Below are 11,831 nucleotides of genomic sequence, written 5' to 3'. Positions count from 1 at the left end.
GGGAGGGTGGGGGGTGAGACGGAGTTCGGAGTGTTTCCCCCTCGTGGCGCTGAGCGAGCGCGGGGCTTACCCAGGCCTGCGCCCCCTCATGGCACCTGGTGCCCCCGGGAGGTGGCGGCGGGCCCCCCGGCCCGTCACAGAAGACGCAGCTGACCCTGGAGACTCTGCCTCAGCCCCACCCCGGGGTCCGGGGGTCACGCCCTCGCTGTGTTCAGGGTTCTCCCCCAAAGGGAACCTCTGTGACCGGCTTGTCCACGACAGCCCCACGGCCCTGTGTCCTCTTACCTGCTCTCCTTTCCTTGCTGGCAACACGGTGCCCCCCGCAAACCTGCCGGAACACCTGGCCGCGGTAGAGACACCGCCCACCCCGACCCGCGCGGTCCAGGCCCTGTTCCCAGGGCGGCTCTGTCCCCAGGGCGGCTCTGTCCCCCTGGGCCTCGGCCTTTCAGTTCCGTCTTTCCCTCTCTTTCCCTTAAACAGAAAAAGGTGGGGCTGAAGCCTGCATTTAGGAGGCTGAATTCTCTGATAAAACATCCAGCAGAAGCGGTGTCCTGCGCCAGCAGCCTTTCTCTGCGGGGGTTGGTTTCCTGTCCCCGCTGTGCTCCCTCCTCCGAGCCAGGCAGGGACTTTGGCCACGGGCTGACCATGGCCGGCCGCGTCCCGCCACCGCCGCTCGCCCTCCTCGCCCTCCTCGCCCTCCTCGCGCTCCTCGCCCCGCACGGCGCCCAGCCCGCAGGTAGGCGCCACCTCAGGGGTCCTTTCCGGCTCGGGCTGGGGGTGGGTGGGTCGGGGGGCTTTTTCTGAGAGCCGAGGGGCCCTGGTGGGTCCGGCGTGGGTTGAGTGCAACTCTGGATCTCTTTGCCATTCCTGAAGAGTATGCTGGAAGTGACTGTATCCCTCGGGGTCCCCAGGGCCCAGGTGGAGCCGGCCGCCGGGTCCGGGGCTCAGAACGGGGTGGGGCACGGCTTCTGGGGGAGCTGGGAGGACACCCCAGCCCCTCTGTGCCCCTGCCCGCGTCCCCTCCCCCTCCTCGACCTTCCTCCCTTCATGTTCGGACCCAAACCGGTGACTGCGGATGGGGGCCCTGGACCCCCGCCGCGCACAGGGCCCCTGCGCCCCCGCACCCAACCGGTGGCCAAGGTCAGGTTGCCAGGAGCTCAGAACACACCAGACTGCAGAGGTTTAGCACAGAAATCAGAATGCGAACTCACACTGATAGGTTTTTAACAATTGTTGCGTGTTGAAACAGTATTTTGGATCTGTTGGGTTAAATAAGTATATTATTAAAAGGGTCATAACCTCTCCTTTGATGTCCTAAATGTACTGGGACAGGCACGACCCCAGGGCCTGAGTCCACTTCTCTCCGCAGCACTGCCCAGCTCAGCCAGGGCTCCAGCCGGCCCCCTGCCCGCCCGCCCTCCCTCCACGCAGCAGACAGGGTGACGTGAGATCCCTCTTCTGGTCAAAGCTTTAGAATAAAATCCAAAGCTCCGAATGTGGCCTAAGACCACCCCCCACCCCATCCCAGCACACAGCTCACAGCCGCATACAGCTGTGCTCAGCTGTGAACAACATAAACGGCCAGAGCAGTCTAACAACACAAGGACCCGTGAAATCCTGTCCTGGAGGGGCTGTGGCTCCGATCCCAGAAGATCCCTCCAGATAAAACTGAAAGTGGACTAAATATTTTATCCCATTTTTAATACATGCCCCTGCCTGGCACAAGGGAGGAGACCAACAGCAGCAAAAGCACGAAGGAGGCAGTGGACCCCGCCCACCACCCTCGGTTCTCCCCCCAACCCCGCTCCCCGCTCCCTGAACCAGGACCTTGCAGCCCCAGGCACAGAGCCCGCAAGGCCCCAGGGGACCCAGGAGGAGACCCTACCCCAGTCCAGACCACCCTTGGCACCTTGCGCGGAGGAAAGAGACAAACTCCCAGGCCGGACGCTGGTGCGGGTGGAAAAGGAGAAACCTCTCCCGGGAAGCAGTCACTGCAGGCAGCCTAGGGGTCAGGAAGCCCCAGCTGCCTGGTGCCACGTCTGCCTCGACAGCAGGAGACACAGGTCCTCCTTGACTCGGGCTCCCGTCTCAACCCGTGGGCCGCGCACACTCAAAGAAGAAACCCAACACGCAAGGAAGCAAAATAAATACGAACCTCCATGAAAAAGAGTAGACTCAGACTCATGAAAACCTCGATACTCAGACTCATGAAAACCTCGATACTCAGACTCATGAAAACCTCGATACCCAGACACAACACGGAGCCACACGATAAAGATGTGAGAAGGAAACAAGAGGCCTTAACATGCTCAGACAGATGTGGAAAAGAACCAGATGCGACTTCTGAGATGGAAAGCACGTTCACTCCAATTTTAAAATCTGGTAAATAAATGAATCAACACAAAGCATTTGGAGAAGAGATTTTCTTTTATAGCAGAATGCCGATTAGTAAGGTCAGGAGGAAGCAGAGGTGTAAAGCCACTATCCTGCAGTTAAAATGGTAATAACTGGTTCAGGAAAAAGGATATTGATGCTGAAAACACTCGGCTAAAGACTGTCAGGGGACAGGACATTCCTGTCCCAAAGCAGCCTCCTCACAGTGGAGAAGTCTGTGGACACCATCTGGGTGTACATGAAGTCCCCCAAACTTCATGTACACCCAGAGCCTCAGAATGTGACCTTAGTTGGAAATAGGGTCTTTGCAGATGTATTAATTAAAAGGAGATCATCCTCAATTAGGGTGGGCCCTAAATCCAGTGACCAGTGTCCTTTTGAGGAGGCTGCACTCAGTCCTCCCTGCTGTGATCCCCATCCTCACATTCCAGAATGGCACTTAGAGCTCCAGCCATCACATCTGTGTCCCAGGTAGCAGGATGTAGGGAGGGACAAAGAAACGGCCAAGGGCCACACCAGTTATCTTTTTCAAGAAGGTTCCCAAGAGCTGTGGCCTGGCCCTTCTGTTTGCATCGTGGTGGCAGCGCTCAGCCACGCAGCCACCAGGGGTGTCTGTCCATGCAGCAGTGTGCTCCGCTAGAAACCGGGGGCTCTTGTCCTGGCAGAGGACTGCCTGGTCTCCACCTCCTCCTCTCGGGTTCCCACCCTCCTGTTCTAAGCTCACTCCTACTCACCTGGCTGCATGGGAAGGGGCCTGGGGCCCAACGTCGTCGTAAGCAGGAGGTAAACTCCTTCCCGGGTCTCGCCACGGAGCCTGGCCCTCAGGACACGGTGGGGGGGCAGTTCTCAGGGTCACCCAGCCATGCTGAGGCGCCTGCACTCCTGTCTCGCTCCGCAGTATTTCTTCCTGCCTCAAAAGCAAATGAAGTTCTGGTGAGATGGAAGCGAGCCGGCTCCTACCTCTTGGAAGAGCTCTTCGAGGGAAATTTAGAAAAGGAATGTTACGAGGAAATCTGTGTCTATGAGGAAGCAAGAGAAGTATTTGAAAATGACGCCTCCACGGTATGTGTCCCCACCACAGACCCGCACACTTCTGATCACTCTTCTGCCTTAGAGGCTGTGTGTTCCCACAGAGACGAAACTGAATTAAGTGACCTGTTTACTTCCCCAGGAGGTTGATCTAGTCCTCTTTGTGCCGGTGAGGAAACAGAGACACAGAAGTGAAATCACCTTCCTTAGCCAGTCAGTGGGGCCCCGGGGGGGCAGCTCATCCCACCCCCTAAACTCTTTCTCCAGTGAAGCAAACTAGCACATGGGGTAGCCGGACTTCTCACAGAGGTCACGCCGCGTGTCCGGACTCTGACAGAATTTAGTGTTTCTTAATAGAGGCGTAATTGTTTCAACACATCAACAGCACCGAAGTCGTCCCTAGGATTGCCTCCATGGTGAGAATCTCTCTCATGATAAGAATCTCTCTCATGATGTGTAACTTGGATTACACGTGATGACACATTCACTCTAAATAACAGCACTGAGAACATGTCCTTCTCAGTGACTCGTGAGCTTATCAGGAGACAGAGGGGCTGAATATTGTGTGTAAATATCTCAAGAGAGTACACTATTTAATAAGGCTTCCCAGTTTTACATAGTAAAGCAGCAATATTTAAAGTTGACTCTGAACAAAATGTTGACCTGCTTCCCTAATATCGATATAATTTTTAAGTATTTTAAAACCATAGTTTCTTAGATGCCCATGTGGAAGAAAACTCCTCTGAAATAGACCACCTTTAATAAAACTAAGAGAGATTAAAATTTCCTGGTAAAGGGAAAGTTGTGCTCACAACCTGTTAACGTGGGACGTCACTCAAGTTGTCAGAAATCCAAGTAATGATTTGGGGAGATGCAATGACTTACATGTTTACCCTCCAGGCTTTATGGCTAATTCTAATTTTAGATACCCCACTCCAAACCAACACCCCGCTCCCCCACCACACACACACACACACACACACACACACACACACACACACGGTGAGATGTGTAGTCAGTGTTGAATTCCTTCTGAAGACAGCAACAGAGATGTGCATCTTTACACCTGCATCAGGCGCTCCGTAGAGCGGGGCCTGGAGATGGCCCGGAGGGGAAAGGGCCTTGGGAGGCCGTGACGTGTGGGCCATGTCTTAGACTATGTCCCCTTCCGCAAATGGGTCGCAGTAGATACATACTGAACAGGACATGGGACGTATGTTAAAGAGGGCGTTAAGTAGACATAAAGAATTTTACATTCTTTGTTTTCCACCAGCATTTTCTGTGAAGTGATTAAAAGCAACATTTTCTTATCTCCAAGCCACAGGAGAAAACATGGAAAAACAGGAGTCCCATTTGTAACCCTTTTATGTTTCGCTCGTACAGGATGAATTTTGGAAGACGTATCTGGGTACGTGTCTCCTCGGGCCACTCCAGGACTCCTTCCTCTCGTGTTCCCTTCGAGGTCAGGGGAGGCGGTTGGCTCCCGAGGGCCGCCAACTTGAGGCCCGTGGATTCCAGACTTCGAGCCTTGGGCTCCTGGACCCCCGACCCAAAGGAAGGGCCTGGCGCCGCCCGAGGCCCGGGGCCCCGCCGGGATGGGGGGGGGCGGGGGGAGCCGGCGCGGCCTCCTGGCTCCCGCGGGTCTCGCGCTCAAGGGTCCGAACCCCGCTGAGCGGAGGAGGGCGAGGCTTGGGGGAGGCTGGGCGTCCCTGCGGGGGCCACAGTGACGGGGGCGCTCGGGGGCGCTGGCGCCGGGCACGTAGCCGCCCGGCAAGGCGGGGGGTCCCGGAGGGGCTCGCGGGCCGGCGGGGCCGGGGACGCCCGCGGGGGTCACCGCAGGGGGTCCTCACGTCCCCCTCGGCAGGCGGCTCCCCGTGCGTCTCCCAGCCCTGCCTCCACAACGGGTCCTGCCAGGACAGCATCCGCAGCTACACCTGCACCTGCGCGCCCGGCTACGAGGGCCCGGACTGCGCCTTCGGTGAGCCGCCCCGCCCCCCGGCCCCGGCCCCGCCCCTCATCCGGCCCCGCCCGCCCCGCCCCCGCCGCGGCCGCACAGGGCCTCGGCCCCGGCCTCGGCCCCGGGCGCGGGCGGGAGCGCGGCGGTGGGCGCTGGGCTCTCCACGGGAATCACGCCGCGGGCACGACCACCCTGTTTCCCCCACGGGGCCCCCTGCTTTTCCTCCAAGCCCGCCGCCCCCGCCATCCAGGCCCCTCGCGATCTCCTCTCCGCGCTCCCGGGGCCGCTGACCCCGAGCGGCGCGGTGGGTCTGGGGGGGCCCTCGCTCGCGCGGACCCCACCCCGCTCTCCGGGGCGCGGGCGCGAGCCCCGTGCCGCGGCGCCGTCCTTCCTCCCGTAGTGCGAGCGCGCGCCCGCGGGCCGGGGGGCGCAGCCCGCGCCTGTCGGTGGCCGGCCCACGCCGGAGGGAACGCGCCCCGTGCTCTCACGGCCGCGGTCCGCGCGCGGCCGCCTTCCGGGCCGGAAACGGCTTCCCGCCCGGCTCTCCCGACTCCCGGCCTGGGCGGACACCCCGAGGGCAAGGCGCGCGTCCCCTGCCCCATCCCAGTCCCCGCCTGGGAGAAGCCCCTGGAAGGCGCTGGCTGCTGCGGCGGGAGCTGAGCCCGCCGCCCGGGGAAGCCGGGTCCTTGCGAGGCCTCGCAGGCCCTCCCCCAGACCGAGCGGCGTCACGCCCCTTTCCCACAGCGGCGTGGAGACGCTCAGCGAGGACGCTGGGAACGGAAAGCCGGAGCGCCAGTGCGCAAGGAGATCTCAGAATGGCTGTTTCCAAGGTGACATTTCTGCTTTTCCCTTGTTTTCCTTTCCAGCTAAAAATGAATGTCACCCTCGGAGGACGGACGGGTGTCAGCACTTCTGCCACCCGGGACTGGAGTCCTACGCGTGCAGCTGTGCAGAGGGGCATAAGCTGGGCCAGGACCGCAGATCCTGCGTCCCCCACGGTGAGTTCCCTGCGCGGGGCCTCCTCCTGCAGGGACGTCCGAAAGGCCGCCTTCTCTGCGGTGGCTGCGCCGGGGGTTCCCAGTGCCCTGCGGGGCTCGCCCGGGGCCGCCACGGTCTCTGAGAGCAGGCAGTTTAATCTCACCTGCTCTGCGTCTACACGAATTCTCTCAAGCTGGGAGGGTCGCACCTCGGATAAACCCGACGTCTGCCCTGGGAGGCACTGACCTTTCTTTTCACGTGGCCACAATGAAGACAGGTGTGCGTGTGGAGCCCTTGGCTCTGAGTGCGTGGTGACGCCACAGGGAAGCGAGCGGGACCTCCGGAGGACCTTCCCGTGGCAGGTAACAGAAACATTTCATAAACATGTTTTAATCTTCTGTTACAAATTTCACCGTTTGTCACCTCCACCTTCTTTGATTTAGGCAAACTACTTACAATCTCAACATCACATTTCAAAGCACCTTCTCATTCTGAGCTCACAGCTTCAGGGTCTTCATTATTTACAGCCATCAGGGCCCTTCTCAGAGCCCTAAAACTGCTCCCAACGTCCCTTCTCTCTGGACATAAGCATCCTGGCGGCGCTTGGGTGGACGTGGGCCCAGAGGCAGAGCAAGGCCCCGGCTCCGCTGGCAACAGCTGGCCGGAGTCCAGCTCCACTGCCGTGCGCAGGAGATGTCTCTTCTTTGGCACCATTTCTGTTATTTTCCTGCTTCTCCCTGGACTGGTGTGGAAGCTAAACGTTCTATTTCTATTCATTCAGTGATTACTCCTGACACTGAAACGTTCCTATCTAACTTAGCAATACCTGAAGTTACTAGGTTTACCTTCTCCCAGATTATTCCAGGCATCTCCCACGAGGCTCATGTGCTGTTTTGACCAGTATTTTATTCTTTTCTTTTTTAAGTAACTCCACAAAATATCATTTTTCATCACAGCTCCTTGCATCCCAGGCTTCTAATGCAGACCATCCCCTTCTGCCTCAAGTCTGTCCTTAGAACAGCAGTCAACAGAAACACAGTATCAGCCACAGACCTAACTTTTCTAATGGCCAGGAGCATAAAAGTAAAACCAGGGCCAGCTAATTTTTTTTTTTTTTAATAAATTTACTTATTTGTTGGCTGTGTTGGGTCTCTGTTGCTGCATGACATGTGGGATCTTCCTGGAGCAGGGATCGAACCCGTGTCCCCTGCATTGGCAGGCGGATTCTTTTTTTTTTTTTTTTTTTTTTTTTTTTTTTTTTTTTTTTTGTGGCACACGGGCTTAGTTGCTCCGCGGCATGTGGGATCTTCCTGGAGCTGGGATTGAACCCGTGACCTCTGCATTGGCAGGCGGATTCTTAACCACTGCGCCACCTAGGAAGCCCAAGCAGGTGGATTCTTAACCACTGTGCCACCTAGGAAGCCCCTGGGGGAAACTAATTTTGATAGTGTGTTTTATTTACCTCAATATATCCAAATATGATTTCAACATGTAATGAGCAGTGAAAACGAGAGATCTTTACATCTTCCCTGTCTACTAAGTCTTTGCCCTCTGGGGTGTACAGCGTTACACCTAGAGCACCTCCTGGCTTGGACCAGTCAATCTCAACTGCGACCACCAGGGTCAACAGAGGGCTTCACAGGGTCCTTCGGGGAAGGGGCTACCTCAGCGGTGTGTGCACGTGTGCGCATGTGCAGAACACATCTGCTTCGCCCTGATGCTCACAAGCCGGTCTAGCCAGGCAGCAGCGCTTGGCCGCTGTTGGAAGCCTGGCCGTGCAACAGACAGAGCCCCGTGACCACCGTACCTTAAAGGACCCGGCGGGGGGAGATCAAGTGAGGGGCAGGGGGTGGGGATCGGTCACCAGCGGGACCGTACCTTTGCTGCCTGTCCTCCCCGGGGCGTCCATGTCCCTAGCATCCCTCACTCATCTCTTCTTGCCCCTCCCCTCTGCGCGCTGAGGTGGCCTCAGAAGTGGGCGGGCTGGCTGGAGGGGTGTGCACCCCATATTCTTAACCACGACACTATACTGCCCCAAATCCTGCAAGCAGGCACTGACTCTTTATTGTCTGTTTTGGTTTTTAAAGGTAAAACTAACAAATTCCGAAGGCAAAGACTTCTGCGGGGGCGTTCTAATACAGGACAGTTTTGTACTGACAACAGCAAAATGTGCACTATTGTACAGAAACATTAGTGTGAAAACAAGTAAGTATTTTATCGTTCATTTTTGTAAGATCACGTTGGAAACCAAATCTATCCTATGCAGAAATATAAAGATTTTTAATTAGGATTTTTGCTTCTAAAGCAGTAACATAGACTGCATTTAGTGCCTACTAGTGAGATCACTTATAAAGTCACAAAGCCACGGGGCCCCTCGCGGAGTTCTGGGCACAGCAAGCAGACACACCTGTGGAATATTCAGTCTAAAGAGGAGATGACAGCTGATGAAACCGTCACTTAGTTTGACACTGAAATGGAGCAGCTCAGATCCCCGTCTGCCCGCAGCCTGGGCTGTGCTGTGGACCGCTCCACGGTGATTCCCAATACCCGCAAATACAGTTTACTCTCCATCCCCAGACACTTCCCAGTCAACAGAACGTCAGCCTAGAAGGTGACATCTGAAGAGCCAAGTCCTGATTGGCTCGGGCAAGTTCCTCCTAATTTCTTCCTACTCTTTTCACTGTTTCAGCAAACCTCGTTGTGCCCCCCAACACCTCACTTGATCTTGTAGAGAGGAGCGTGGGAGAGGCCCCTCCGTGGGGTACCCCCCATGCCCTGGGCAGACACGCAGGGCGGTGGACGCAGGAGCCGGGCAGGGGTGCACACGGAGTCACCTTGATCCCCGGCCCGGCCTCCTTTCAGGTTCCTGCCAGGCGCGCGAGGCCCCGCCGGCGGTGGAGGTGAAGGGCGTCCACGTGCACCCGAGGTTCGAGGCAGACACGGGGGACAACGACGTGGCCCTGCTGGAACTGGCGCGGCCCGTGCGCTGCCCCGACGCCGGGTGGCCCGTCTGCACAGCGGACGCCGACTTCGCCGAGCGTGTCCTCCTGCTGCAGCCAGGCGTCCTGGGCGGCTGGACCCTCAGTGGCCCCAAGCTGGCGCCCACACGGCTGTGGGTCACACACGTGGAGCCCGAGGAGTGCGGCTGGGCCCTCAACACCACGGTGACCACACGCACGAGCTGTGAGCAGGGCGCAGCGGCCAGGGCAGCGCGATGGGCGGCGGGCAGTGCCGTGGCTCGGGAGCACCGGGGCACCTGGTTCCTCACTGGCCTCCTGGGTACCGCGCCCCCCGAGGGGCCCGGGCCTTTTCTGCTCATAAAGGTCCCCAGATACGCGCTCTGGCTCCGGAAAGTCACGCAGCAGCCGAGCCCCGCCGACCGGACAGGCAAACACGGTCACCGTCACGGACGCGAAGGTGGGCGCTGAGTGCCAGCAGCCCCTCCTCTGAGACTCCTGGTCTGAACAGAGCCCCGAGGGGTGGGGGGGTGGGGAGGCGCGTCCAACAATAAAAGCAAATGTGCCAGCACCGAACGGCGCTTTCCTGAGACGCCAGGAAACGCGGGGCTCCGATGAGCGGCGACCCTGGGGCAGGGGTGTCACAGGGACCTCCCCGCCTGCCCAGAGGAGGGGAGGAAGGACCGGGACGCACGACGGGGCTGGAAGGCCTCTGCTCGGGCCCCACCCCCGGGGCAGACGCCGGAGAGCGGCTCAGCTCTGCGTGGAGGGTCCACGGCGGAGCAGGGAGCGCGCAGGGAAGCCGCCGCCTCCACGAAACAGACGGACCGCGAGTCCGACCCAAGCTGTGCTTCCCGCTGACCAGAACCCCGGGGGCTGCGTCTGTGCCCAAATGACAGGCGAGAGCATGCGGGTGGACATCATGTCCGTCCGCACATTAACTTCTAGGCCGGGAGACGCGCAGTCTCCCCGAGGGATGGAAGGGCTCTCACGGCTGGCGGCTCCTGCAGTGGGGCCCGAGGGCGGCGCCCACCCAAGGCACAGGCGGGGCAGGCTCTGCGGGGCCGTCAGCCTTCAGACAGCGCTGCTGGCTGCGGAAGGGAGGGTGGTTTTCAGGGGTGAAAACGGTGATGTGTACATTCTCGTCCCTGGAAAACGGAGTTTAAACACAATTCAGATGGTTAAGTCTAACAATTCTTAAACACTGTGTTTTCTTCATTTCTGATACTATACTTTACCCCCAGAATTAACCTGTTTCTGGCCAGTCTGCAGATGTGCAAGCCCATTTCTCTGAAAGGACGCTGGCAAGGATTACGACGTGACTGACGCAGACTAATGGAAAGGGCAGTGGAGGGACAAGGGTGGAGTCGAGTCTTACTGGAGGGCACTGCTGTTGTCGTCACACTGTCACCAGAGCACCAGGCCGCCGGTTTCAATGGCCACCAAGGATTTAAAATCCAGCAAATGAATACTGGTTTTTACATAAACAATACCACAAAGATACCTCACATTCATGTGCCCTACAAATCTGGATGTGCTAGAGTAGAAACCCATCTGGAAATTATGACACACACAGCACAGGCAGAGGTGAGACTCTCCCTACAGCATTTACGGGCTCTATAAAAACAAGGACCGTTGTGGAGAAAGATACAGGCCTGCCGTGCAGCGGAGATGCAAAGGGCCATGTGGAATGAAAACTGCTCTAGTCACGTGTATCACTTAGTAACATGGTTAGAAGCCATGTGAGGTAAGCAAATCAAACAATAAAACTCAGGAAAGGGGAACCTGAGTAGACAGCCACACCCATTCGCGCCTGGGCAGTAACTGCCTGCTTTGGGACAGCGCGAACAACCCCGCCAGGCCTGTGCTCACGAGGCCTCCGGGCCCGTGAGAATGCAGGGCGCTCGTGCCTGAGGTTCTGCTTCTTTCACTGCCAAGTATGACCTCATGTTACTGTTCACGGTCCGTCTTTGATTTTCAGTGTCCCTATTTACTGTTCAAGAAAGTACCTGAAAGTAGTGAACACTCAGCGTTCTACGCTGTGAAATCCAGGCATGCTCCCAGAAGTCCCATGTCCACCCTGCAGCGGGGACGCGGCTCTCGTCCGAACTGAAGGGTGCGCGGGCCCTGCAGAGCAGCGGTGCTTTGAGAGCAGCGCCCAGGAAACACGGAGAGGCTGTCCCAGTGCGGCCCTCCGTCTGAGCCCCCCCAGGCCATGCTCTCCTGCTCAGGGAGCCCCTGGTGGGGAGGTGGCTGGTGGCCTGACACCCACAGGGAGCTGTCCCCTCCACACTCCCCACGCCAGAGTCTGGATGTGCCCTGGGCGCGGTCACTCTGAGACCCGGGAGCCTGCCTCGCGAAAGTGGATCCAGCTCCACCTGTGCCTTGGGGTCTGCACGTGGAGCCTGGCTCCGGCCGACTGCAGAGGCCCACGTGGAACCCCACCAAGCGCCAGGTCAGAGCCCAGGGCCAACGCGCCTTCCGGGTAGGTCACACTGCCCCGCTGGAGCCCTGCA

At 58.3% G+C, this 11,831-nt stretch overlaps 1 protein-coding gene across 2 annotated transcripts; it reads left to right on the top strand.

Annotated features, from left to right (window-relative positions):
• The first annotated feature begins 485 nt into the window (after positions 1–485).
• Positions 486–9,831, top strand: PROZ (protein Z, vitamin K dependent plasma glycoprotein). Of its 2 annotated transcripts, none has more exons than XM_057707654.1 (8): positions 486–736; positions 3,293–3,456; positions 4,807–4,831; positions 5,288–5,401; positions 6,247–6,378; positions 6,632–6,720; positions 8,446–8,563; positions 9,221–9,831. In XM_057707654.1, exons 1-8 carry the CDS (start codon positions 646–648, stop codon positions 9,784–9,786), a joined length of 1,299 nt encoding a protein of 432 aa, XP_057563637.1. In that variant the 5' UTR covers positions 486–645; the 3' UTR covers positions 9,787–9,831. The 2 variants fall into 2 exon arrangements, with proteins under 2 accessions (XP_057563637.1, XP_057563636.1); XM_057707653.1 differs by lacking the exon at positions 486–736 and adding an exon at positions 2,040–2,382.
• The last annotated feature ends 2,000 nt before the right edge of the window (positions 9,832–11,831 follow it).

Source organism: Hippopotamus amphibius, chromosome 14, assembly GCF_030028045.1.
Source record: "Hippopotamus amphibius kiboko isolate mHipAmp2 chromosome 14, mHipAmp2.hap2, whole genome shotgun sequence".
Taxonomy (NCBI): domain Eukaryota; kingdom Metazoa; phylum Chordata; class Mammalia; order Artiodactyla; family Hippopotamidae; genus Hippopotamus; species Hippopotamus amphibius.
This window is presented reverse-complemented; position numbering and strand designations above follow the sequence as displayed.

Excerpts from the sequence above, each read along its gene's own strand:
- PROZ (XM_057707653.1), top strand. The coding sequence starts at position 2,160 with ATGAAAAAGAGTAGACTCAGACTCATGAAAACCTCGATACTCAGACTC. Across the intron at positions 5,402-6,246 it reads GGGCCCGGACTGCGCCTTCG|CTAAAAATGAATGTCACCCT; the intron begins GTGAGCCGCCCC and ends TTTCCTTTCCAG. Across the intron at positions 8,564-9,220 it reads AAACATTAGTGTGAAAACAA|GTTCCTGCCAGGCGCGCGAG; the intron begins GTAAGTATTTTA and ends GCCTCCTTTCAG.